At 34.6% G+C, this 25,602-nt stretch overlaps 1 protein-coding gene across 3 annotated transcripts in view; it reads left to right on the top strand.

The window, feature by feature from the left end:
• Positions 1 to 3,205: 3,205 nt before the first annotated feature.
• The window catches only part of LOC121370884 (serine/threonine-protein kinase D3-like), a 115,996-nt gene continuing 93,599 nt past the window's right edge, over positions 3,206 to 25,602 (top strand). For all 3 annotated transcript variants that reach the window (XM_041496414.1, XM_041496413.1, XM_041496415.1), the window contains exons 1-2: positions 3,206 to 4,025; positions 13,787 to 13,925. In XM_041496414.1, the coding sequence (XP_041352348.1) occupies positions 3,870 to 4,025; positions 13,787 to 13,925 (295 nt within the window). In that variant the 5' untranslated portion in view covers positions 3,206 to 3,869. The remainder of the gene's footprint in view (positions 4,026 to 13,786; positions 13,926 to 25,602) is intronic.

The following is a 25,602-nucleotide window of genomic DNA, read 5'->3' on the forward strand; positions in this document are numbered from 1 at the left end:
ACAAACTAGTAAAAAAAATTACCAAATCGTTTGACATCCAACAGCCTACGATTACTAAATCAATGCACTCTGAATTACATTAACGCCACTGGGTATTTCGTTCATTAATTCGGAGTGGATTACAGAAAAAAGAAAAAAATATGTTTTGTTTAACGACACCACTAGAGCACATTGATTTGTTAATCATCGGCTATTGGATGTCAGACGTGGTAATTTTGACATAGAGGAAACCCGCTACATTTTTTTATTAGTATGCACCATCCCACAGACAGAATAGCACATACCACGGTCTTTGATATATCAATCGTGGTGCATTGACTGTAACTAGAAATAATGATTATAAGAACTAAAACACACACACACACACACACACACACACACACACACACACACACACACACACACACACACACACACACACACACACACACACATATATATATATATACATGTGTATGTTTGCATGTATGTATGTGTATATATATCGGATGCCCCACACAAAAACACAACAACCCCAAAACAACAACAACAAAATAAAATAAAAATAGCAACAGATTCAAAATTGTAAGTAAAAACATCTGACATCAAAAGCTAAGTAGGCCTAAAATTGTTATCTACTTTTGTTTACTTCAAAGGGTGTCCACCGTCTTGCTCGTAAATTGCCCTCAAACGGTTTTTTTCCCATGAGGAAGGAAGGGGGGGGGGGGGGGGGGGAGAAAGAAATGTTGTATTTATATGGCGTCAAACATGTGGTTAAGAACCACATAGATATTGAGGGAGGAAACCCGCTATCGCCACTTCATGGGCTACTCTTTTCGATTAGCAGCAAGGGATCTTTTATATGCACTATCCCATAGACAGGATAGCACATACCACGGCATTTGATATACCAGTCGTGGTGCACTGGCTGGAGCGAGAAATAGCCCAATGGGCCCACTGACGGGGATCGATCCCAAACCGACAGCGCATCAAGCGAGCGCTTTACCACTTGGCTACATCTCGCCCCCTTTCCCACGAGAAAATCGATTTTCTGATTTCTTTTCATTTCTCTGTTATTTTGTCCTTTACTTTCTTATCCGTGAATACTGCCGTGCCGTAAACAAAGGTAGATAACAATTTTACTCTAAAGCTTTTGGCATCGCATTTTTTTTTTTTTAAATTACAACTTTGAATCTGTTACTATTTTTAACAATGTTTACCGAATGTGGCAAATATTCATATAGTATTGAGTGTGAAATATTAAAATTACAGTCCCCATACTGTATACCCAATGTCATATTCAGTAGGGTTACCGTTTTCTTTTTTCTTTATGGCGTGGGGGGGGGGGGGGGGGGGGGAGACCTGTTGTAAAATACATACATGTACTTACTATGGTATATATGTCATAGAGCTATATGTTTTATGGATAAAGTGTGTCTTACTGTATTTGAGAATCACGTGCTGCTCATTAATAATCAGCGTGCTTTATCTCGCACAAATTAGCAGGCAGTTCAAGCAGACAAGATGATGACAACGCATGTCTTGGACGCATTTCCTGGGGAACTCACAAGGCGTACACAGGACATACGTGCTTGAACCGTTACTGGATACAAGCACATGTCATATGATTGATTGGTAGATAGATCGATACATCGACCGACCAAGTGACTGATTGGTTGGTTGGATGCTTGGATTTGTTGATCGATTGCAGTTGTTAAGTCACTGAGTTTTTGATGGTAGGAACTGTATAATAGGTTCGTATCCCAGAACATCCAACAACTGTCGGCTCTTAACTGACAGAGAGTATGTACCCATGACAGTGTGCTTGAACCTCATTGAACACTGTCAAAATTATGATATGCATATGCGTGTTTGAACCAAAACTGTAACGTAGGAAGAAGAAGTTTGTTTTGTTTAACGACACCACTAGAGCACATTGATTGGCTATTGGATGTCAAACATATGGTCATTTTAACAGTTAAAGAGATGAAACCAGCTACTAATGGCCAGCATGGGCATCAGATGCTGGCAACTTGGGAAGGGGTGGAGGCAGCTGGTAGGTACTGCGAGAGGAGGGAGAGAAAGTTTGTTTTGTTTAACGACACCACTAGAGCAGACTGATTAAAGAGACATTCCTGAGTTTGCTGCAATTTTTAAGATGTTATCGACTAACAGAGACTTTTTAACGATTGTAATTACATATAAAATATTTTTTTTTCTGCATAAAATATTAGAGGCTGTATATTAAACGTGTTTCTGATCGTTCTAATATTTGTACTAGGATAAATTTCATTTTGTTTTCTAAAATAATGTGTGTTTTTTGTACGTACGAAATTATTTGAAGACGAAATCCAGTTTGGGCTTCTTACAAATATTAAGACGACCAGAAACATATTGAATATACAGACACTTATATTCTAAACAAGAAAATATATTTAATACGTATGTTTAATCGTAGAAATACTTTATTAGTCGGAAATATCTTACAATGCAGCAAACTCAGGAATGTCCCTTAATGAATCATCGGCTATTGGATGTCAAACATTTAGTAATTATTACACGTAATCATCAGAGGAAACCCGCTACATTTGTCCTAATATGCACTTCCCACAGACAGGAAAGCATATACCACGGCCTTTGACCAGTTGTGGTGCATTGGTTGGAACGAAGGGAGAGGACAGAAAAAGGAGGATGAAAAAGAGAAGACGAACAAGTAATGAATGTTTTTAAAGGGTACCGCAGCACAAAGAATACATCGACTACTGGGTGTCATTTTAACTTATTTTCGTGCTTATATTCTATTACGGTTCAAGCACGCAGTCCTGGACACACAGCTCAGCTATCTGGGCTGTCTGTCCAGGACAGTGGGTTAATTGTTAATGGTTAGTGGTATAGTGAGAGAGAAGAGGATGTAGTGGTTTTACACCTACCCGTCGAGTCGTTAAAACTTGATCTGGGTCGGAGCTGGTATCGGGCTGCGAACCCTGTACCTACCGGTCTTATGCCCTATGGTTTAACCACGACATCACCGAGGCCGGTAATGAAATGTTTGAAGATAAAGAAATAAGAATGTATCAGTACACGCCCTAACAATTAACATATAATTGGGGGTGGGGAATAGACAGTAGGCCTAGGCGTAATATTTTGTTAATTATTGGCTGCATATTTTACATTTTAGTCCATTAATTTATTCCAAAAAAAATAACTGGCAGCATTTGGTCTTGTTGAAACATCAATAAAACACATTTAAAATGTAATACGGTCCACCGCCTTCCCTCGTGGCACCGCCTTCCCTCATGGCACCGCCCTCCTTTATCCCACAGCATCAAAACGTGCCGCAAAGTCATGATTAGTTGCACCGAGAACACTCACGTGTTGTCACAAAGTAGAAGCTTGTTTGTCGTAACCACCTTTCCGATTCACATTTTAAAATGCGTGCGTTCGTATTACATACAGACCAAACCAGTGCAAACAAAATGATCACCACCACAACGATTAACCGACTGAACACGCAATGCTGTGGCGTCGACAGCGGTTCGCACGACGTTCCCGACATTCAAGCGTAGGCGTCGTTGACTTTCTAGCTGTAGCCGCAAATCGTTCTGGCAAAGTTTATCCTGACTGAGAGGCGACCTGTCACTCAAAAAGTCGCGACACAGTTACGACGAAATTAGGTTTCTTGGTGCACCGACTGTCGTAGACTTGTACGATAACAAACATTTGGCACAGTGGCATCGGGGGAACTTTAATCAGTTTCTGATACGTGCTGTTAGTGTCTGACCAGGTGGCATTGACTTTCCGAAGAAGCGAGTGTGTTTGCGCCCGTGTCTCTGACAGGTAGAAGAAAATGCATGCTACTGAAAGCTTGAGTGACTGATAGGTTGGCAAATATGACCGACAACGTTGTCGTCGAAAGCCCTAGCATCGCTAAAGGAAAGTTTTCCTTTTGGATGCAGATAGGATTAACCAGGGAACAGATAAACGCTGAAGGGGAACTTACTTTGGCATCACTGAAAGAGGCAGCATGTTCGTTCGTCGATAGAAAGGTTAGTTTTTTTCGTGTGTCATTTCCGCGAGCAGGTTATTTCTGTCGAGATTTTCTCATAGCGCGTCACAGTGGGCACGCCCTGCTCACCTATTGAAAACATGTTGGGTCTGCCGAATTGTAGTGTTTAGACAATGATTTAACTGATTTTACACCCTGACATGTTTGTCAGTGGCATAACTTACTTTAGGCATGTTTATAGTTAACAAAGTAATTAAAAACTACCAGTCAAAATTTTAAAAAAAGTGGTAGCAGTTTGTACATTCATATTCCACATCTGTATAATATTAAAAGTATTATGATAATTTAGATTATAATAACATACTCTGGGAACATTTATTTTTCAAAATCTTGAGTCTAGTCAATTGAAAATTCATTAACAACTACTGTTTAATGTTTTAAAATTGTGTAGCGATCTCTAAAACTTGTCTACCAAATGGCTCCGAGATAAATTACAAAATGTTCCCTTATATTATGTACATATTTATTATATAGTAACAAATATATTGGGAAAGAATTCCGTATTCCTCTCCCCCTATGCAGTGTTTCTGCCAGAAAAAAATGTTTGGGTATGGCACTATGGAATTGAATGCAACCACAGTCAAAGAGGTATAGGGAGCCACCTCCAGAAAGAAAATGGGTTAAGTTATGGGTTAGGGTTAAGAAAATCATACAGTAATGATAAAAGGAATTAATTTTGTCACACAGTTAAAAACTTCAAAAAAAAAATCTTTAAAACAATTTTGATATGACACCATACCCGTTTTACCCTCTGGCAGAAACCCTGCTATGGGATGTAGAGTTAGCATTATTAACTCAATATTGTATTAACCACCACAAGTGACCTAATGGTTAGTTTTTTATTCAAACTTAGTATATAAACAGATCTCAATTTAACAGTATTTTTATTATTATTATTATTATTTTCTAATTAGACTGGGGTATCTGTTGTACACGTCAAGGTTATATTCATAAATTATTTATATTTATTTGTAGAGTGGGAAGCTATCTATACTTATTAAATTTTAATTTGGAAGCAAATGTTGAAATCTGAGAAGCAAGTTTTTCCACAGCAATGCAGAAAATTTGAGACAAACATGGACTTGTGAATATATCTGGAATACTGTAAAAAATAAGATGTGACTATATCTGGAATACTGTCAAAAATAAAATGTGACTATATCTAGAATACTGTCAAAAATAATATGTGACTATATCTGGAATAGTCAAAAATAAGATGTGACTATATTTGGAATACTGTCAAAAATAAGATGTGAATATATCTAGAATACTGTTAAAAATAAGATGTAAATATATCTAGAATACTGTCAAAATAAGATGTGAATATATCTAGAATACTGTTAAAAATAAGATGTGAATATATCTAGAATACTGTCAAAAATAAGATATGAATATATCTGGAATACTGTTAAAAATAAGATGTGAATATATCTAGAATACTGTCAAAATAAGATGTGAATATATCTAGGATACTGTTAAAAATAAGATGTGAATATATCTAGAATACTGTCAAAATAAGATTTAGAATACTGTTAAAAATAAGATGTGAATATATCTAGGATACTGGGTTAAAAATAAGATGTGAATATATCTAGAATACAGTCAAAATAAGATGTGAATATATCTAGAATACTGTCAAAATAAGATGTGAATATATTTAGAATACTGTTAAAAATAAGATGTGAATATATTTAGAATACTGTTAAAAATAAGATGTGAATATATCTAGAATACTGTCAAAATAAGATGTGAATATATTTAGAATACTGTTAAAAATAAGATGTGAATATATAGATCTAGAATACTGTCAAAATAAGATGTGAATATATCTAGAATACTGTCAAAAATAAGATGTGAATATATCTGGAATGAATATATTTAGAATACTGTTCAAAATAAGATGTGAATATATCTAGAATACTGTTAAAAATAAGATGTGAATATATCTAGAATACTGTCAAAATAAGATGTGACCGGCCTCGGTGGCGTCGTGGCAGGCCATTGGTCTACAGGCTGGTAGGTACTGGGTTCGGATCCCAGTCGAGGCATGGGATTTTTAATCGAGATACCGACTCCAAACCCTGAGTGAGTGCTCCGCAAGGCTCAATGGGTAGGTGTAAACCACTTGCACCGACCAGTAATCCATAACTGGTTCAACAAAGGCCATGGTTTGTGCTATCCTGCCTGTGGGAAGTGCAAATAAAAGATCCCTTGCTGCCTGTCGTAAAAAGAGTAGCCTATGTGGCGACAGCCGGTTTCCTCTAAAAACAGTGTCAGAATGACCATATGTTTGACGTCCAATAGCCGATGATAAGATAAAAAATCAATGTGCTCTAGCGGCGTCGTTAAATAAAACAAACTTTACTTTAAATAAGATGTGAATATATCTAGAATACTGTTAAAAATAAGATGTGAATATATCTAGAATACTGTCAAAAATAAGATGTGAATATATCTGGAATGAATATATCTGGAATACTGTTAAAAATAAGATGTGAATATATCTAGAATACTGTCAAAATAAGATGTGAATATATCTAGGATACTTTTAAAAATAAGATGTGAATATATCTAGAATACTGTCAAAATAAGATGTGAATATATCTAGAATACTGTCAAAATAAGATGTGAATATATCTAGGATACTGGTTAAAAATAAGATGTGAATATATCTAGAATACTGTCAAAATAAGATGTGAATATATTTAGAATACTGTTAAAAATAAGATGTGAATATATCTAGAATACTGTCAAAAATAAGATGTGAATATATCTGGAATACTGTCAAAAATAAGATGTGAATATATCTGGAATACTGTCAAAAATAAGATGGAAAGGGCAAGCTTCCTATGAAACTTATTTTCAACAAACATGCTTGTACATACGTGTTGTGTATTTTGAGAGAAGGTATTTTCCATGTGGTCTTTGCTATGCAAGCACTTGCTAACTGACCATGCTACAATTACTATTTGAGCAGCATTGTGCTGCCTGCACGTATCTATTTCGATTCTTGGTACGTTTAGTGTATACATTTTGTTGTTGTTTTAATGACATTTATAGTAGAACAAATTGTTCTTTATTTCCCAACAATTTCAAAAATGTTTTTAAAAAGTTTGTGTTGTTTAACGACACCACTAGAGCATATTGATTGATTTTTATTTATCATCGGCTATTGGGTATGAAACATTTGATAATTCTGACATACCACTAAATGTTTTTCATTAGACTCAAAGTATCTTTTATATGCACCATCCCACAAACATGATACAGAGGTGCAGAAAGTACTCACCTGCTCAGCCAAATGCGAGTAAAAATTCTGACGGACGAGTTAAAAAATGCAACTACCAGTCTGGCGGTTGATCTGGGTTTTTTCTGACCAAATTTTATTTATTGATTTTATTATTATATTTTTTGCATTGAATCTGCGACTCTATGTCAGCCATGCCAGAATTCCAAACCATTCAAACAAACTGTTCAGAATGATGACGAAAATTCACAATGATACATGTACTTCGGTAGTGCAGACGTTTCCATTTCGGATATACACGTCACCAAAAGCAGAGTCATGAATATTAAGTAGGCCTCGGTGGTTGGCCTTTATAGTCTACCATTGCCAATAGACTACTTCGGATTTCCGAATTGCGCAAGCACGATATTCCTGAAATGGGTTATAGTGAAAACGGCCCCAAACGAAAACGAAACCAAATTGGACAAAATGGAACCTACAGACCTTGCTTTTTAAGGTGCACGGGTGCGATCACATTCGTACAGTGCACGTAATTTCAGTCTGGCGAGTGTGAAAAATAACGCACGTTACACTTGACAAACAGCGCATGTAAAATACTTTTGTATATTGATTGCCACTATTTAAAAAAAATGTTATGAGAACGGTAGCGTCCACGCAAGATTTTAATATATGACTGGTACTTATCTTTGCTTTACAAATTGGAAAACACAGATTTAATAATAGTAGACATCTTCGTAGATGTACCAATCTGATCAAAATTCTTTGCCTATTTAATTTATTATTAATTAGAAACAGTCCACTTTTGTATGGTAATAGATCACAACATCTGATAAGGATAACTCGTTTATACTGTTCATATAGTTATGACAAAAAGAGAAATGGGATTGAATTAAATAGTGGCTTCTGTAGCCTACACAAATGAACTCGTTACGAAAATCAGCGAAGTCGGTAAAATTGTCTCGGTTAGTTCATAAGTGTTAGCCTACAAAGCTTACGTAAGGTCCCGGAAATGGAAATCATGTAATTTTATACTTTCTTAAAAAAATAAAAAAAAATAAAAAATAAAAAATAAAATAAAAAATTGGACGGAATAATAAAAAGAATGAAAAGAAATGATAATAGGTATGTAGGAATAAGCCTAGGTATTTTTTTTACGTCTATTATTTTTCTTTTTTATCATTAAAAAAAATCCAAATAAAACTTAATTTAAATATTAAATGTACACACTATAGTAACAGTAATCAGTGATCATTTCCGACAATTTAATTTTTGTTTCGTTTGTTAGAAAGTCACAGACCATGTGACTGGAACATGATTTGATGCACAGTAGTCTGTGGCATATTGACCAATCAGAGCTATTGGGGTCAGATTATTTTTACTCTTGGAATTCTGCACGCACACGCTGGTCTACTTGACAACTTATTATGCATTGATGATGGTGTCTAAAATTATAGGTTTTTTTATTATCTTTATTATGGCATCCCACGTTTGGAATAAACTCCTTTGCAATGACAGATTTTTTTCAGAGTTTGTGTATTTTGTTATTAACAACATTGGGGCCGTTCTAGATCAGTGACGTAATGCCGTCAGACCTGTTCATAACTTGTAGCGGTAGGTTAAATGACGTGTGTCAAAATGTTGAGGGAGGGAGATTGGTTGCGTAATTGTTGAATTAAAAATGTCACATGAATGTCAATGTCCCAACTAACACTATCAATTGAAGTAATTGTAGGCCCATGTTTCACGAGTTATTTAAAAAAAAAAAAGTTTTAATAATATGAGTCAGTAGTGCACATCTGATATGCTTGAGTTGTAGTTCATGAGCCACCTCCTCGGAACCAATATTTGTTTTCCCATCCCAACTATCCTAATCATGTTCGTTGTACATAATAATCAATTCAAGACAAGTTGATTCCTATATATGTTTCTCTGCACGTTCATCAAACCATCTAACACTGAAAAGGTATATATATAATTGTGTGCATCAAATTATCTGAATAGTACATATTAAATTGTGATTAAAAAATGAAATTGTCTTCATCAGTGTATACATGTCATAATTATATTTCTAATGTACTGCTCCTGAAACTTTTTAATAAACTATAACTCCATTCCTGAAAGGGAAAAGAAGTCAGACTACACTAATGAACCAAACAACATAAAATTAGAAGAAAACATTATTGATTTATTGGTTCATTTTTGCAACATATGTCTCTACATTTACTTGTACCAATTACTCGCCTTAGCATTTTGACGAGTGCGATTTTTCACTCGCCTAAGCATTTTGAGGTGTGCAATTTTTCACTCACCTTTGTTTTTCAAAAGGAAAGGACTGAACCTAGTGTTGGCTCAAGCAACACTAAAATTTATGGCTATATGGCTTAAACAGAAGCACAAAATTAAATGTATGGTTACAACGGCATTACAAACATACGTTGTTTATATTATTCAACATTTAATTATGGATGTTCCCCCCCCCCCCCCCCCAATTTTTTTTTTCCATAAACAACACCAAACAACCAAAAAACAAAAAACAAAAAAACAACATGAAATGGTTCTGTTTTGATAGTAATTTCGATCTAACATCATTCCTTGGAAACGGAGCTGGTCAAAGGTCAATAGTTCTTACAAATTATTTGTTTACATTAAAAATGTGTTCTGAATAGATTTGTCTGTAAAATACTTGTGGGATGTCACTTGAATTTTGTAAATCTATATGAAAGAAATGTGAAACACCTAGTCTTGACTACCGTATATCTTCGCCTATAAGTCGAATTTTTTTCACCCAAAAATTATTTTATAACTTGGGGGGTCGACTTATAAGAGGGTAAAAAAATTTCACCAAAAAATATTACTGTTTTGGGGATTATTTTACAAGTTTTATTGTTGAAGTATGCCATGTATTTATACTCAAATATGTTAATTTGACATTTATTTTTTATAACCTTTTGGGTTTGATTTTGTTTATTTGTCACGTGGGTTGGTAGATGCTGGGTGGTGAGGGTGTTCGGGGGCATGCTATTATTAAGATATTGTTAAAAATAATAAAATATTGTTCAATAGGCTGACGGACTAGTAGAAATTCTGGCGGGCTATTAAATTTTAGTTTGTTCTGGTCTGGCGGGCTAGAGAAATATTTTCCATTTCTGCACCAATGATGATAGCACATACCACCATGTGGCCTTTGATACACCAGTAGTGGAGCATTGGTTAGAATGAGAAATAGCCCAATAGGCCCACTGACAGGGATCGATCCTAGACTGACCACACATCAGCTGAGCGCTTTACCACTTGGCTACGTCGTGCCCCTAAATGTTAAAAAAGTACTAGGAGATAAAATCAAGGTTAAGCTACATATACTGCTCAGTGCTTGTGTTTTGAAAATTGATTTTAAGAAAGAAATTCTTCTCTCCTGAAATTATATGTAGGAAAGCAACTGAGTACTCTGTGTACAAATTCACTGTAATTTTGAGTCAATAATTTAGCAATATATTGGCATGTGACAAGGTTAACAGTTTTTGTTTTATCTATATGCAGAAATCATAATGTTCATGTCAAACCTAAGGACTACAAATTATAGAGCTGGCATTGTTTTATGTTGCCTGAAACAACAAATACACTTTTTTAAACATATTTGCCAAACAGCTTATGGTATTTTTTATCCAAAGTATTTTATCATTTATAGCAAAATGTATCAAATATATGCATTTATTCACTGAGTAGACTATATGCTCATACATACCAATATATTTGATGTTTCAACTATGAAACCTTCTTTTTAGTTAGTCTACAAAGTGTAAAAGTTAAAGTATGTTTTGTTTAATGACACCACTAGAGCACATTGTTTTATTAATCATCGGCTATTGGATGTCAAACATTTGGTCATTTTTGACTCCTAGTCCTAGAGGAATCCTACATTTTCCCATTAGTAGTAAGTGATCTTTTATATGAACCATCCCACAGACAAGATAGTACTAACCACAGCCTTTAATATACCAGTAGTGTTTTTGCCAGAAAGAACATTTTGGGTATGGCACAATGGAATTGAATGCAACATGGTATGAGAGGCCTCTTCCCCCCCCCCCCCCCCCAAAAGAAAATGGGTTATGTTTAAGATTAGGGTTAAGAAAATCATACATTAATGATAACAGTAATTAATTTTGTCAAAGGGTTAACTTTAAAAAAAAAAGCATCTGACATAAAATCTGGGTATGGCAACATACCCATTTTACCCTATGGCAGAAACCCTGAGTTGTTGTGCACTGGTTGGAACAAGAAATAGCCCAATGGGTCCAACGATGGGGATTGATCCCAGACCGACTGCGCTTGAAGTGAGTGCTTTACCGCAGAGCTACATCCTGCTTTGTCTACAGAAGGAGATCATTCATGTCACTGCAATAAAATACGAGCCAATGTAGTAATAATGTCCGGATAGGAAAATAATTAACAGCAAATTGAATACAGTGACAAAACTATTGAAATATTGTATTGAGTATGTCTAAACTGTGAACTATCCGCAGACCACATGTTTCAGTTACCCTGAGGCTGGTAGGAAGTACACCGGACTGAGTTCATGCGGTTCAATGGTGGGAATAGAAGAAGAGATGGTTACATGGAACAATCATTATTAAATAAACATTCCTTTTTTATAGGTGTGATTGAATGTCATTGTGTGTTTTTGTGTGATTGTGTGTGTGTGTTTGAGTGTGTGTTTGTGTTGTTTGTGTGTGTGTTCTTAGTGTTATGAAATCTGTTTTGTACATTTAGTTTTTTACCATTAAATTACATATTGTTTAGAAATTGAATGACATAGTATATGTCATTAACAGAGAACTTGTGAAATGTCAGTGTTATATGATCATTAAGAAAGAAATGTCTTATTTAACGATGCACTCAACACACTGTATTTACGGTTATATTTTGTTGGACATATGGTAAAGGACCACACAGATATTGAGGGAGGAAAGCCCCTATCACCACTCGTTTCGATTAGCAGCAAGGGATCTTTTATATGCACCATCCCATAGACAGGATAGCACATACCACGGCCTTTGATGTACCAAAGATGCAATCAAACAACGAAACAGGACCCTTGATAGGTTCAAACGCGAATCTACCGGGGATAACCTGAATACTTATCGCATTGATCGGGCAAAGGCTCGTAAAGCTATCAGACAGAGTAAGAAATCATCTTGAAGAAATTTGAGTTCTCAAACATCGGTGAAGTCTGTCTGGAATAGGATACGTAAAATCAAGGGAAACGAATCCAATAATACAGTTTGCCATTTGTCTGTCAATGATACGGATGTGACGTCTCATCGTGACATTGCCAATGTATTGGCAGATAATTTCTCTCATAACTCCTCTTCTTCTTTCAGTAGAGATGTTTTTACATCTGTCAGAAATAAAGCTGAAAAGCAACCTATTAACTATTCATATGAAAATGCTGAAGTATACAACAGACACTTCTCTTTGGAGGAGTTGCAGGACGCTCTACGTGGAGATCATGATACTTAAGTAGGACCAGATGAAATACATTATCAACTGTTAAAACACTTACCTGAATCCTTAATGGTTCTATTAAATATCTTTAACAAAATCTGGATTTTGGGTGACTTTTCTTCTGATTGATTCCTGTTCCCAAACCTGGTAAGGACCCAACAACCCCTACCAGTTATCGCCTATTGCTTTGACAAGTTGCATTTGTAAAACCATGAAGAATGATCAACCGTAGACCTGTCTGCTATCTTGAGTCTCACAAATTGCTTACTAGTGTGCAATGTGGGTTCAGGCTCAGATGTAACACGGTCGATCATCTTGTTAGATTTAAAACGTTTTGTAGGGATGCTTTCATCCATAACCAGCATTTGGTATCAGTCTGTTTTGACCTCAAAAGCTTATACCACAAGGAAGTATGGGATTTTGAAAGACTTCTATGGCGTGGGCCTAAGGGGCCGTATAGCTGCCTTTATTTGAAATTTCTTAAAGAATGGGTCGTTCAAGGTACGAGTGGGATCTATGTTATCTGATTCTCACTCCCAAGAGATGGGTGTGCCTCAAGGTAGCATCCTGTCAGTAACTTTATTTTCTGTGAAAGTTAACAGCATCACACAGTGTTTAAAACCTAGTGTTGATAGTCGTCCAGTATGAGTATCATTGAATGTCAGTAGCAGCTTTGTTTGAATAAGCTTCAAAAATGGGCAGCTGACAATGGATTTCGATTCTCAAAGTAAAAAACCATCTGTATGCCTATCTGCCAGAAAAGAGGTCACCATTTAGATCTTCAGCTGTTTCTGGACAAACGATACTGAACACTACTTATATTACTTACTTACTTGCATAAGTTATCAATTTTGGCAACTCCACTGTGTTTCTAATTATCCTAGTGTTTGCAGTATTTTAAATGTATTTTATACAAAACAGAACAGGTACATAACTGAAAAACGTGATTCTTTGATTCAGATAAATATAAAATAGTTCTTTGTTGTTTCCAGTTTCCTGAGCATGGTTTTTACAACCTCGTGGATAAGATTCTCCTGTTCCATCATGACGGTTCCAGTAACAATGTCCTCAACCTCATTTGCGAGGCCAGCCAGATCTACGAGGGCTGTCTTGTTGAAGTTGTTCTGTCAGGTAAGAGTTGTCACAGAAATTGGGTATCACCAGGATGTTTTGAAAGATGTTTCGTTTAGAGCTGGACAGTATACCGTTATATACTGTTTGGTATTAGTATCACGTCAATACCGATTTATCATACTAAGCAAATTTCAAAATACCAAAATTCTCGGGTTTTGAAAAATGTTATCCGCCATTTAGTAAAGCACTAACAATATATTTGACAAACGCAAAATAGCTGAAAAGAAGAGTTATGTGTATGGAATTTAATTTGATTTAGATCAAATTAGCGGATGAGACTTAATTCTGGTATGCATTTAAAGCCGAATATGCAGAAAATCAATACTGAATACCGTATTGATAACGAGGTAAATCGCCCCAAAGATACAGATATCGAACCTGAAATTTCAATATTGCCCAGCTCTAGTTTCGTTTTAATATTTAACTAGTATACTTTAAAGCATAGAACCGAAAAACAAAAGATGCATCCCCTAGCACCTTCCCCATGTCTGTCTCACAAAGTAGACTTAATACAAGCTTTTTGAATTTATATACCCACCACTCAAAATTATAATGTCATGTTATAACATGATAATAACATATAACATAATATTTTGCTCTTCTTCTTTTTTTACATCTTGTCTATTTTCTCCTAGTGTATGATTTATATTTCATCTCCTAAAGTCTGCATATATATCAAATGAGTCAAACTTCTGTTGTGTTTGTGATGTAAAATGTAGACTTCTTGTGATCATGGAGATATAAATAATATTTATCTATACGTACAAGAATTTTTGTCAATTATTCTCAGAAGGTCTACCGAAAGTCTGTTGGATGACATTGATGACAACAACAATGTAGTACATGTATTGTATAATGCACAAGTAATTCCTAAGTGTTTTAATGATAAATTTATTTTGTATTTAATAGAATGATTGGAATATAACATTTTGGGTATACTATTAATAAAACTGAAGAGTAAATTTTAATGATGTTGACAATATATGTAAACAAAACTGTCAGGGCTTTAGATTGCACCAAAGAGGAAACGATAAAGAGTATGCCCAAATTAAGCAAGCCCTAATTAAGTACAAACATGCTAACGGCAAAACATTTCACCTCAATATTAATGGAATGTTATAGCTGCAATTAAATTAAAATAACTTGAAATGCATTTCTGAATATGTGCATTTCTGAATATGTACATTTCTGAATATGTGCATTTCTGAATATGTGCATTTCTGAATATGTACATTTCTGAATATGTACAACTCTTTACTGCACTAGAAAGATCTTGATGTGCTAAGAACAGACCAAAAAAAATCTATTGTACTCAAATTAGTCTGATCTAAAGCCATGACTGTGCTCAGGTTGTTTAGTAATCAAATGTCTTTGGGCCATTTTAGTTTTGTGTGACAAAATTAGGGATTGGGTTTTAATTTTGATAATAATTGAACTTCCCTGAAACATTTGTTTTGTTTTGTGTTTGTTTGTTTGTTTTATTTCAAAACCACAATTTACCTTTTAACTCTGCTCAATCCCGTACAAAAGTTTTTGCTGTGAACAGCGTGACGTTTAATTACGGTGTGGTGAAGTATAATTAACGGTGAACACATGTACAGGTCTTTCACTCCGTATTGATTCTTCCCTCCTCATGTGTCATTAGGATAATCATCTACTTCGCACTACTGGTGCTGTGTGTGCTGGCATTGGCAAGAGCAGGGAAATGTTAAAAAAAAGACCCCATCAAAATCTGATTTACATGTAGATGGAATACTGAATACATCTAAGAGCAACTACAAATAAAAAAACATTTTGAGGGGAAAATGTACATGTATGTGTCTGAGCATGCTTTAATTTTACTTGTTAGAGCATTTTTCTCTTATATTCGTAGAGTGTGGTTATGTGCTCTGTTCATTAACTTACTTTCAACTTGGTCAGCTTTGTCTAAAAAGTATGATACATGTCATATAGTATACGGTACATAAAATATTTTAAATTGCAAGATATTTGTGAATTACTGCATAACATTTACATGTGCATGTATATATCTGTATATAATATAAAATAGAAATTGTGGTAATTCTTACAAGTACTGCTACTGTTTAAATTTTAAAAAATAATTTAGTTTTTTTCATTAATGGGAAGTATCAGTAAATACACTGTACTCTGTTCAAATATTTTGATGTGGAAGAGTGGTTGTTTTAGTGGGGTGGGGGTGTATTATTTTATTTTTTTCCTTTAGAAACTACTTTAAACTGTGTGGAAAACACTGGTCTATTCCCCAAATAATAAACACAGTAATAGCCAATGCAACACAACTGGTATATCAAAGGCCATGGTATGTGCTATCCTATCTATGGGATGATGCATAAAAGATCCCTTGCTACTAATGTAAAAATGTAGCAGGTTTCCTGTTTAAGACTATATGTCGAAATGACCAAATCTTTGACATCCAATAGCCGATAATTAAAAAAATAAATCAATGTGCTCTAGTGGTATCATTAAACAAAAAACAAACTTTAATAAATATGGTTACTAATAACAGATCTGTACTGAGTTGCCACCCACCCCACCTTGTCTTTAAAAACATTTCATTTCAACTTATTTTCGTGCTTATATCCAATTAAGGTTCAAGCACGCTGTCCTGTGCACTCACACCTCAGTTATCTGGGCTGTCTGTCCAGGACAGTAGGTTAGTTGTTAGTTGGTTAGTGGTTATTGAGAGAGAAGAGGGTGAAATGGCCCTACTCCTACCCATTGAGCACTTAAGAACTTGCTTTGGGTTGGAACAGGTACCGGGCTGTGAACCCTTTTTCCTACCAGCCTGTAGGAACAGGGTCCTAGCAAGGCTCTTATAGATAGGCTGTTTGAATTTTTAACACGCACAGTCATTTTGTTCACATGTTGATTATGGAACTTTAAATTCATCTGAACCACCAATCAGTTATATCATGTGGATAACCATTACACATTCTGAAATTAAAATTTGCAAATTTAAAAAAATAACCAATTTTACTGCAATTTTGAAGTAGTTTGTTAGGTTACGCAAATAAAATGCACATAATTAAACAATCAGTTTCGTCAGTAAAACATCACATAAACCAATTTCAGTATACCAAAAATGTATTAAAGGGAGTTTTAAAAAGAACTGTTGTATTGTATTGCATGGTTAGTTAGCCAGTCGTGCACAATCACGTACACCACATGTATGTAGTTTCTGCCAGTTTAAAATAAACTTAGGTAACTAACTCATCAATTTCAGTTTTGAAGCAATTGTGAGGTCACTGGAAACCAGTTAAGGCAATCAAGACATGTTAGTCTGTCGAGGCTGGCAGGTACAGTTAATTAAAGCAGCAGTATAGGTTATTGGGGACTGTGTGTAGACATTGAATGAGTCACCAGGGAGCCTGGAAAAGAGGGACATGTACATACCATGTGCTGGTACCCTTCTGTTTCACAATTAGGGAAAACATCAAATATATGCAAATCTTTTAGGAATCATACCTGTTGATAAACTCATCAGACTTGTGGACTGAGGGGAAGGTTTTGGGAGTCGAAACCCCTCTGTTTATTTTCTTTCCCTGTGAATTTTTTTTTTTTCTTTTCAAAATGTATTTTCTGAGGGAGCATGACCCAATTGATTCCCCCACCTAAAAATGCTGCTCTCTATAATCTGGACCCCCACTGCACAATTTCCTGCACACGCGATTGATCAGTTACTTGACAATTGATGACATACATCTTTGTCCAATTTCATTGTGCAGCTCATCAGCAGTTCTGTAGGATGATTCTAGGCCACAGTGGGCACCACTTGATGTTTCATTTGTGGCCTGCATTTTCTTTTCCTTTATCAAGAGATCAAAACTGTAGGTTATAATGTTGTATTTTAACAAAATATGTCTGTTGAGCAAATGTTCACTTAGCAGGCCCTGAAAATTGTGAGACCGATAGCTTAGTTTTACTTACCGGTAACTGTTCTTGTTCACACATTAAAGGGACATTCCTGAGTTAAGATGTTATATATCGACTAACAGAGACTTTTTGACGACTGTAATTACATATCAATATATCTTTCTGCATAAAATACTAGTGGCTGTATATTAAACATTATTCTGATTGTTTTAATATTTGTACTAGATTAAATTTCATTTTATTTATCTAAAAAAGATTTTTTCATACTACAAAATTATTTGAAGACAAAATCCTGTTTGGATTTCTTACAAATATTAAGACGACCAGAAACACATTGAATATATACAGACACTGATATTCTAAACAAGAAAATATATTTAATATTTAAGATTAATCGTAGAAATATTTTATTAGTCGGAAACATCTTACAATGCAGCAAATTTGGGAATGTTCTTTTAAAGTTAGGACATCATTTACATAGTTATGATGGGTTATGCAAGCATTATATGGGATACCTCAGTTTCTTTTTATGCAAATAATTTTTTTTAAAGGCCTGCTTAGGGTTAATAATATTTTTACAAATGTATAGACCATATGTTTAGAGGAGGGGCATAGTATGCTTTTAAAACGAAAGAGAATGTCCATAAAAATAACCCATGCAAAACTTAAAATTTGTTTGAAGGCTTTTAGGAAATGGGGGGGGGGGGGGGGAGGTGGGAAGAATAGCCAAAAAGAATACACTTTGTATATTTTGTGAAAATATTGACAATTTGACAGTTGTGAACAGTTCTTTACATATAATATTATATGTGTGTTCACCTTGGCTTATCTAGAGCTTCTTTCCTCAAACAACCAGGAACTTACAGATCAAAGCAACTGATTTACGAGTACATTGTCCTACACCTAATGTACCTATATACATGTGCAGATAAAAACCAAAAGATTAAGTGTTGAGAATTGTGAGTGTCAAACAGTTTTCACCGTTTTGTCCACTGAGATTAGATATTGAGGAAAATGGGTTAACCAGTGCAGCAAGATGTTGTGTTAGTAGTAATTGAAGGTTAGAAAGATGGATGGCACGACACACTCTCCTTGGACACACTCTCCCTCGTGGCATCAGCCATTTGACCCCAGCGTGGTGCAGTCAACGTGGCAAGGAAGGACCTGTTACTGGTTATTTGATTTATCCAGCAGTGATAAATAAATACACAAATACAATGTTAAATCATTATAAATCATCTGAGATAAGCTTTGAAAATAAATTGTTTGTGTCACACTTTAGATCAGCAGATTACAATGTACATGTATTTGGAATAACTTAACACATCATTGCTGACAGAGATGTTTATTTATTCTTCTTGGCTCAATGATCAACAAAGGCCATGTTACTTTTGATCCCTTGCTGTATTTCATTATTTTATGTCATTCATTGAAATGTTTACAGTATGTCACATCATATCATGGAGAGGCATTTATATAGGCTTATCACCTGTTTACCAATCCACATCATATATTTGTATAAATATTGGATTTAAAAAAAAAGCAAAAAAAAAAAGCCCTTTTGATCATAATATGAAAAAAATGTAAGTGAATTTGAGATATACATTGCAAAATGTTTAACAAAACCATTTCAGAGAATTAATTAATTTAGTAGGGTTTTTTTAAAATTATTATTATTATTTTTAATTGCCATGTTTATTACAGTGGCACATACAAATATTTAATTTAAAAACTAAAGCTGTGAAGGAAACGAATTCTGTATTTCTTGTATTAGATTAATACATTTTAAAATGTCATTTGTTGAGTTTGAATTTTAGTGTGGCAATCCTGATGGCTTTAGGGGACGAGATTTAGCTCAATCAATTGAGTACTTACCTGAGGTGCTTGTGTCGCAGGATCGCATCACCTCGGTGGATCCATTCAACTGATTGTTTTTTTTTATTCCAGCCAATGCACCACAACTGGTCAAAGGCTGTGGTATGTGCCTTCCTGTCTGTGAGAAAGTGCATATAAGTGTCAGAATAACCAGATGTTTGACATCCAATAGCTGATGATTAATTAATCAGTGTGCTCTAGTGATGCCGTTGAACAAAACAAACTTCTTGATGGCTTACTATTTAGGTGTGTAAATACTGCATCCTAGCTTGCCAGTGGATTCATGGTACCAGTAAGAAGTAACAATTAATCTTTGCCACAAAATTATATCTTTGAACAAATTTCTTTCATCATTGACATTTACATGTACTATATATACAGGACTTCAGATTGCACCAAATCCAAATCGATAAACGTGCCCAAAATACATATGTCCAAACTAATCACACCCAAATTAAGTATGAGCAGGTTGACCTCGAAACATTTGACATCAAATTCACTCAAATATCAAGCTATAATTAGAATAAAATAACTTAACATGCATTGATGAATGTCTACAACTCATCAGCAACTGTTAATATGTCACTGTGTTAAAAAGACATGGCTGAGCTCACAACGGACAAAAAACAAATCTGTTGTGTTCAAATTAGTGAGATCTAAAGCCCTATGATATGTCTTTGCCATAATTGGTTTCAAATGGCAGTATAAAATTATTACCCCTATGTTTGACTGTACAAACGAAAAGGAGCAATACCATAGCATGGAACATTTCACTCGGTAATTACTAGACGTTGTTATTAATATGATAGAACACACTTACAGCTGTCAGTGAAATAGGCTATTATTTTTAATTAATATTGATGAGGTCTATTAATTACACCATACCTAATACCTAACCCTAACCCTAACCCTAACCCTAACCCTAACCCTAACCCTAACCCTAACCCTAATAGACAGGATAGCATATAACACTGCACATAATACTAATAGTCTAATGAGGATTGACCCTGTGACCTATCACACCTCGGGCAGATGCTCTACCACAGAGTGACATCCGGCTAGCCTTTGGCTGAAGATGTATAGATTTGCACAGCGATTGTTAAACCTTGAGACGCTGCATGCTTGCACAAATTCATTTTCCTTTTGCCAGTGGTAATAAGAGCGGTGCTAACTCGAGTTACAGTGCTTCAGCTGTGTGCAACTGTATATTTAAGATAATAACAAGATCAGATAACACATTTTGGATTGGTGCTATTATTCCCATTATTGATCATGATGGCATTTCAGTGTGGACATTCTACCTGTTAATTAATGAGTGACTGTTGTGACAGAAGTTTCCCCACGCAGTAATGTGTGGTCATTCCCCCAGCACAAAGCTGTTACCTATTAGACACCTGTTTGGAGAAGTGAGAATATTAGCAGGATCAGTCACTGTTATGTTGTGGTGTCGTTTGACCACTGGTCATTTATATGACTAATTTGTGGGCAGATCATGTGACTGATATATCCGAAGTGATCGTATTGTGCTGTCCTGTCTGCAGGAGGTGCATATTAAAATCAGACATGATTGTTTTTCATTATAAAACGGATTTCCGCTTTTTAAATATTCCAGTACCAATTTTTATTTTCCGCTTGTTATAATTTTAACGAGTTGCTATCTCTCAGTCTGCATTAACATAGCTATGTTCGAGTAACTTTCATTTTTTGTTGGTAGGGTGCACAATCATGTCTGAAAAATAAACTTGTTGATTGATATTTAGAACCAGCCTCAGTGGTGGTTTGTAGCCAAGTCATTGGATATGATCGAGGCTGGAAGGTACCAGGTTCACCTCCCAGCACCGACTCCCAATGCTACCCAGAGGTAAAGTTTAATGACTCAGTGGGTAGGTGTAAGGCCATTACACTGAATGCTCTCTCACTAATTATATACTAACAGTTAACGACTGACATACTGTCATGAACAGCCAGTCCATGGTTTGTATGCCCATGACAGCATGCTTGAACCTTAATTGACTATAAGCACGAAAATAACTATGAATGAATGAATGAATGAATGAATGAATGACATGCAGTGAAATAAGGTTTCTTTTATGATTTTCTACACCAAGTATCATAATAACCCTATGTTAGATACCAAATGCAGGTAGCTGTAGGCTACAATTTACTTCGATATTTCTGTTGCTAATACTTGTAATGTCTAGTTTTAGATGGACAGAGAGCATTGTTAGCAGATGGGAGAATTTTCAGTGGAAATGTATAACCAAATTCATTAACGCTATTATCTAGACTTACTTTGTTTTTTAGTAACAATTTCTTCTCACACTTTCTTTTCTCTTTTTTAATAGTTTAAAAAACAAACTATGTAAACCCACTACTAACAGGTTACATCAAAATAAAATAATTTTATTGAATATTTTTAATGCAGGTAGTCTTTGATTTACACAATTTGTGGATCTTTTTTTCCTTTTCTTATTTATCCCACAATGAACATAAAAGAGATAACAATCCTTGAATGTTTACAGTTATATTCAGTTTATTTTAAAATTGTATTCAAAGACTGACAACAGTATATTTATTTAAAGGGACAGGCCCTAGTTTCAACCCGTGAAAATTAACACTAAATTTATTTAATCTACAAATGTGTAACACATTTGGATAAAGTTACAACTGAGTGAAACACAAGTCTCTGACTTTGAAATGGTGAACCGGCCTCGGTGGCGTCGTGGCAGGCCATCGGTCTACAGGCTGGTAGGTACTGGGTTCGGATCCCAGTCGAGGCATGGGATTTTTAATCCAGATACCGACTCCAAACCCTGAGTGAGTGCTCCACAAGGCTTAATGGGTAGGTGTAAACCACTTGCACCAACCAGTGATCCATAACTGGTTCAACAAAGGCCATGGTTTGTGCTATCCTGTCTGTGGGAAGTGCAAATAAAAGATCCCTTGCTGCTAATCGGAAGAGTAGCCCATGTAGTGGCAACTGCGGGTTTCCTCTTAAAATCTGTGTGGTCCTTAACCATATATCTGACGCCATATAACCGTAAATAAAATGTGTTGAGTGCGTCGTTAAATAAAACATTTCTTTCTTTGAAATGGTGAAATACCCTCTAAAAATAGACTAAAACTCAACTCCATAACTGTTACTTCTCAGACGCATGTGCATTTTTTAAAATATGATAAATACATTTTGTGATATTAAAAACACCAGGAAGACCAAAAACTCTTCGAATGTACGGAAATTGTTAATCTGTCCATAAAATCTAAGTAAAGTATGTTCACTTTTCAAAAACGGCTATAATAGTAAAAAAAATATGCCTTAGTGTTTAAAAAGTAAGGTATGTTCCTTTAAAGTTTAATACACAAATGAGTCTTTTGACTTAAATTTACATGAGGAGTCATGTTTTTTTTTAATTATTTGAACTTTTTTTGTCTAACAAAATTTGAGAAAATGTTGGTAATTTTATCTCTTATGTTTATTTATTATTTAATAATTTTAACTTAGGGAGAAAAGTGTCTGGCATTATGTAGCAAACATATTTAAATTCTGCAAATGACAATGTATGTCTTCATTATTAATTGATGATTAATTGAATGGTGCAAATTGATGATTGATTGAAAAAAAAAATTCATCCATTTGCCAGCACTAGTAATTTTCAGCACCATCTTGTTAGCACATGTTTAAGAGTAGCTGTGTGGTGATGGTGGTACAATATTTTAATTTTCTACCCTCACTTCAGAGGCCCACAAATTTGCCAGTACTGATCTCTATAGTCATCTACTATAGTATGCTGTTACAAAAAAAAAAAAGTAAAAAGAAAAGTTTGTTGTTACATGTACCATGTTTCTATATTAAAATTTTAGTTGTCCAAATATTAGTTACCTTAATCAGTTGCTAATAGTACTTTTTGGAAACAAAATACTGAATTAAAACAAATAATTGAAGACATATGTTGAATCTTCCTTTAGAATATCACACAGTAACCACATACAACCTAATCCAAACTGTGGTACATATTTATTAAAAAATATCGCAAGAATAATATTACACTAATGAATCCAAGGTTAGCTTAACCATGTTTTAAACACCTGGACCTCTTGTTGTGTCGGTACCAAACCTACATTTTAACACCTATAAATAAGTTGACTATGTCAATTAGTAGAGCAGTAGAGCAGTATTACACTCCATTAAAAAGCACCGTTTCCAATTCCTTGGAAAGACTAACTTCTGTTGTTCGAAATAGTTTATTAGAAAATTTGTATTCTTGCTTATATTAAGGACCAAAACCAAATGAGGTCAGAAATGTGGCTGTGTAGTGCAGATATTTGAGTGTTAACACATTTACAGGTTCACACATTACATTGGCCATGTAAGATTATAGACATGCACTAACTGTGCTATTGCATTCGTGGGCACAGCTGAGCAAAGAAGTAAGACTCTTTAGCCTTTCTACCTTGATTGTCTAAAAGAATGTATAAGTAGTTAAGTTCACTGGCAGATGTGTCACATTCCATTAAAAAGGTCATGCGGGCATGTCTGTGTGCGTATGTCTGTGTTAATATTTTTTTTTTTTTTTTTAGGAATATATCCTCTAAACAGACAGTTTCTAAGTGAATTCATTTTCTGAAGTTAATATGACCAACAAAACTACATGGATATAATAGGACGAAAAGGGAATGACTATTGAAAAAAACCCAATACATCCATTTGATTTAGTTTCAAGCTTGTATCCTAAATTTTTTGTCTTTGTGTATTTTCTTTTTCTTTTATAACTAATCCATCCTCTAAACAGACAATTTTTGAGTGAATTCATTTTTCTGAAGTTAAAACGACTGACAAAACTGCATGAATATAATAGGATAAAAAGGGAATGACTATAATATATATGGAAAAACAAAACATCCATTTTGATTTATTTTCATGCTTGTATCCTAAACTTTTTACCTTATATATTTTTATAGGTGTTCACTTTTAGTCCAAGGAAACCACACCTCCAATAAACTGAAAATTTACTCTGGTTTGGATCTAGAATGGGAAAATGTACCCAGCCACCCATCAAGTGGAGGCTTAGGCCCAGACCTGTCAACCTTTAGTCAAGAGAAAGCAGGAGGTGTGTGTTGAAAAAGCAGGAGATTTTTTAAATTCACACAATTTAACCCAAAATCGCAAGATTTAAAAAAAACATTATTACAATAAGTCATATATACTTCTTAACCTTAGATCTTGGCATTAATAAAAAAACTTTTTTTTTAAGTAGAAATATTATTATGATTTAATACATATTTAAAAAAAATATATATATTTCATCCAAAAATGAAAAAGAACATGAACAAGAAATAAAAATTTTAATTAGTACATTTACGGTATTACATTTACAGCCTTACAGGTTGCGTAAAATTTATATAAATCTTATAAATTAATATTCAGTTTTTACTATAATGAGGAACGGTGGCGTGGTACTTATTTAAAATCATTACAATGATGCAATAAACATTGTATTTTCATTAATCATAAGTAAAACCTCATTACGGACATTGTGTGAAATATTTCCGTGAGTAACTTTATGTCAATGTTTTTTAATTGTACAACATTTTTTAATTGTATAAAAATAATTTCTTGAAGTGTACCCTTATAACCAACATTTTACTGCACAAACATACAAAATTAACTGACACAAGTATGTTTATACAGCTAATTGGTCTTTTGGTTGTCTTGCTGTGACATGTGATATTAACATGCATCGTGTGTATTGCTGTCAACTCGGAGTCTGGCAGTTCAGATTCGTCATAGTTGCATTATGTAATCCAGTGGGAAGACATTTTACAATTCAGAGGTGTTATTAGAACTAAATTGGATAAAAAAATTTTATTATATGGCAACACTGAATGTCAATACACAGCCTGTTGA

The sequence above is a fragment of the Gigantopelta aegis genome, chromosome 4, assembly GCF_016097555.1.
Source record: "Gigantopelta aegis isolate Gae_Host chromosome 4, Gae_host_genome, whole genome shotgun sequence".
In the NCBI taxonomy this organism is placed as follows: domain Eukaryota; kingdom Metazoa; phylum Mollusca; class Gastropoda; order Neomphalida; family Peltospiridae; genus Gigantopelta; species Gigantopelta aegis.